At 48.6% G+C, this 2189-nt stretch overlaps 1 protein-coding gene across 1 annotated transcript; it reads left to right on the top strand.

The window, feature by feature from the left end:
* The first annotated feature begins 494 nt into the window (after positions 1 to 494).
* LOC105054788 (uncharacterized protein At4g22758) lies at positions 495 to 1751 on the top strand. The gene is made up of 2 exons (XM_010936381.4): positions 495 to 985; positions 1461 to 1751. Exons 1-2 carry the CDS (start codon positions 646 to 648, stop codon positions 1595 to 1597), a joined length of 477 nt encoding a protein of 158 aa, XP_010934683.1. The 5' UTR covers positions 495 to 645; the 3' UTR covers positions 1598 to 1751.
* Positions 1752 to 2189: the final 438 nt, after the last annotated feature.

Here is a 2189-nt window from a genome sequence, read left to right on the forward strand (position 1 = left end):
ACAACAAAATAATTTATAGATAAACAATTTATCATGAACCAGCCACCATCGTTGTAAACTGAACCTATGGTTACAATTACACCGTGTGTCGTGTGAATATGTATACGTGTATATGATGGGGACTTGGAAGGAGCACTTCAGGGTCTAATTCTGCGGTTCGATATCTGGTCCTTTCAAAACGTCACGACAATTATCGCTTGCCACCTTCCCGTTAGTGGCTGCAACTGGTGGCGGTCGATTCACTAACCCGTCGACATGTGTCCATACGCAATTATAACAACACCTTAACAAAAAGTCCCTCATTATTATCTTCAAAATATCGAAAAAGCTACGCTTCAGAAAACCCCGGAGTGGCAGTTCCGTAGTTCCAGAGAAATGAAGAGCTATTATGATGTGATTCGACTTCCTCGAAGCTTCCTTGCGTAAACGGTAACCTCGAAAAGGACGGATTTGTTTCGCCTTCGTGCTCTCCCCGCCCCATCCATTTAACCCCGCCCCTCCGCCGCTTGTCCTTCCTCAAGCCATGCCAAACCCTAACCCTAGATTCCCCGTCACAACCCTAACCCTAACTCTCGCCCTCGATTCCACGCCGGCTCCTCCCTCTCGCCACGGCGGTGGCTGCTTCTGTTCCATCCTGGCGCCGCCATGAGCTCCAGGGACCCAGCGGCCGGGCGGCGTTCCGCCTCGTGCCACGGCCTGGCGCCCGGCCGCCTGGCCCTGATCCAGCGGCCGCAGAGCCATCAGGAGCTCCCCCGGCGGCCGGAGGTTAATGGCGCCGTGGGGCAGCGGCTGACGAAGCTGCTGCTAAACGTGACGATCGAGCGGAGCCTGGGGCCGGTGCACGTGGTGATGCCGCCGGAGAACACGGTGGCGGATCTGGTCCGGGAGGCGGTGGAGGCGTACGTCAAGGAGGGCCGCCGGCCACTGCTCCCCCGCACCGATCCCAAGGCCTTCGACCTCCACTACTCTCAGTATAGCCTCGAGAGTACGTATTCTCTTCTCTGTCTCGCTCTATGGTTTCGATCTCCCGTGTCTCTTCTCTACAGCTTCGAATTTTTCCGGTATCCGAAAATGCCTCTAACTTTAATCTAATTTACCAACGACCGCGGGAAGTAACCCTAAATGTTCGTTAAAATTCCTTTGATTGCCGAAAATGCCCTTTTTCCTACCTATGCATATGGACTACCGCATAGAAATTTATATGCGGGGTATTAAGGACCATCGCTCCTAACAGGATGGGAAAGGAGGACAGTAGATCTCGACGAATATTTTATGCGGTTGCCCTGATGGTAGGATCCGCACACTAGGAGTCTGGAACGTTGTACTCGCATAGAGCTGTGTGATCGTCCGTTTGTACAAAAAAAGAAAAAAAAAAAAAAAAGGTCTGGAACGTTATATCGGTAAATATGTATCATACGGCGAGGCTCTGATAGTTTTGGCGCTTTGGATTATTTTGTTAGGTTTGAATCCGGAGGAGAAGCTGATCAACTTGGGATCTCGGAACTTCTTCTTGTGCTCGAAGCCGGCGAAGGTGGCGCCGGGATGGCTGAATGACAGAGCCAAGGAGATGCCGGTGGCCGCCGTGACGTCGCGGTGATTCCCTGAGTTTGGGTTAAATTCTCGAGTCAAATTTGCAAAACTATCTGTTCACATGTTCACGAATTTGAGCAGGTGAAGAATTTTCTATGCATGTTTGTTTGTTGGAATGTTAAAAGTAATTGGTGAAGGGGAATTTGCAATAGTTTCAGATATTTTATTGTTTTGTTAGCTTTATGATTTTTTTTTTTTTTTTTTTGAAAAAAAGAAGAAAGCATGAGAAGGATTGAAGGTGGTTTTCCTTTTGTTTTCGATAACGTTGTGTGGTTGCAATAAATGGGCAAAAGAAAAGAAAGAAAAAAGAAAAGGTGTATAATAGAGACTGCTATGTGGTGGAGGATACGATGCTTTGGTAGCCCTCAGGGAGGGCCATCCAATCTGGATGCATGCAATTAACCTACATGGCAGGTACTGAGTTATGTATATTTATGAGGCGGAATCTGCCCCAGAGGTTATACCAGAGAGAAAATCTAGATGCATGCATTCGTGTCCTTCAGTTCTTGGTGGGGCAGGTTATACCAGAGAGAGAATCTAGATGCATGCATTCGTGTCCTTCAGTTCTTGGTGGGGCTGGCGTGGTGCATTTGTGATTT

This window comes from Elaeis guineensis, chromosome 12 (assembly GCF_000442705.2).
Source record: "Elaeis guineensis isolate ETL-2024a chromosome 12, EG11, whole genome shotgun sequence".
Classification (NCBI taxonomy): Eukaryota; Viridiplantae; Streptophyta; class Magnoliopsida; order Arecales; family Arecaceae; genus Elaeis; species Elaeis guineensis.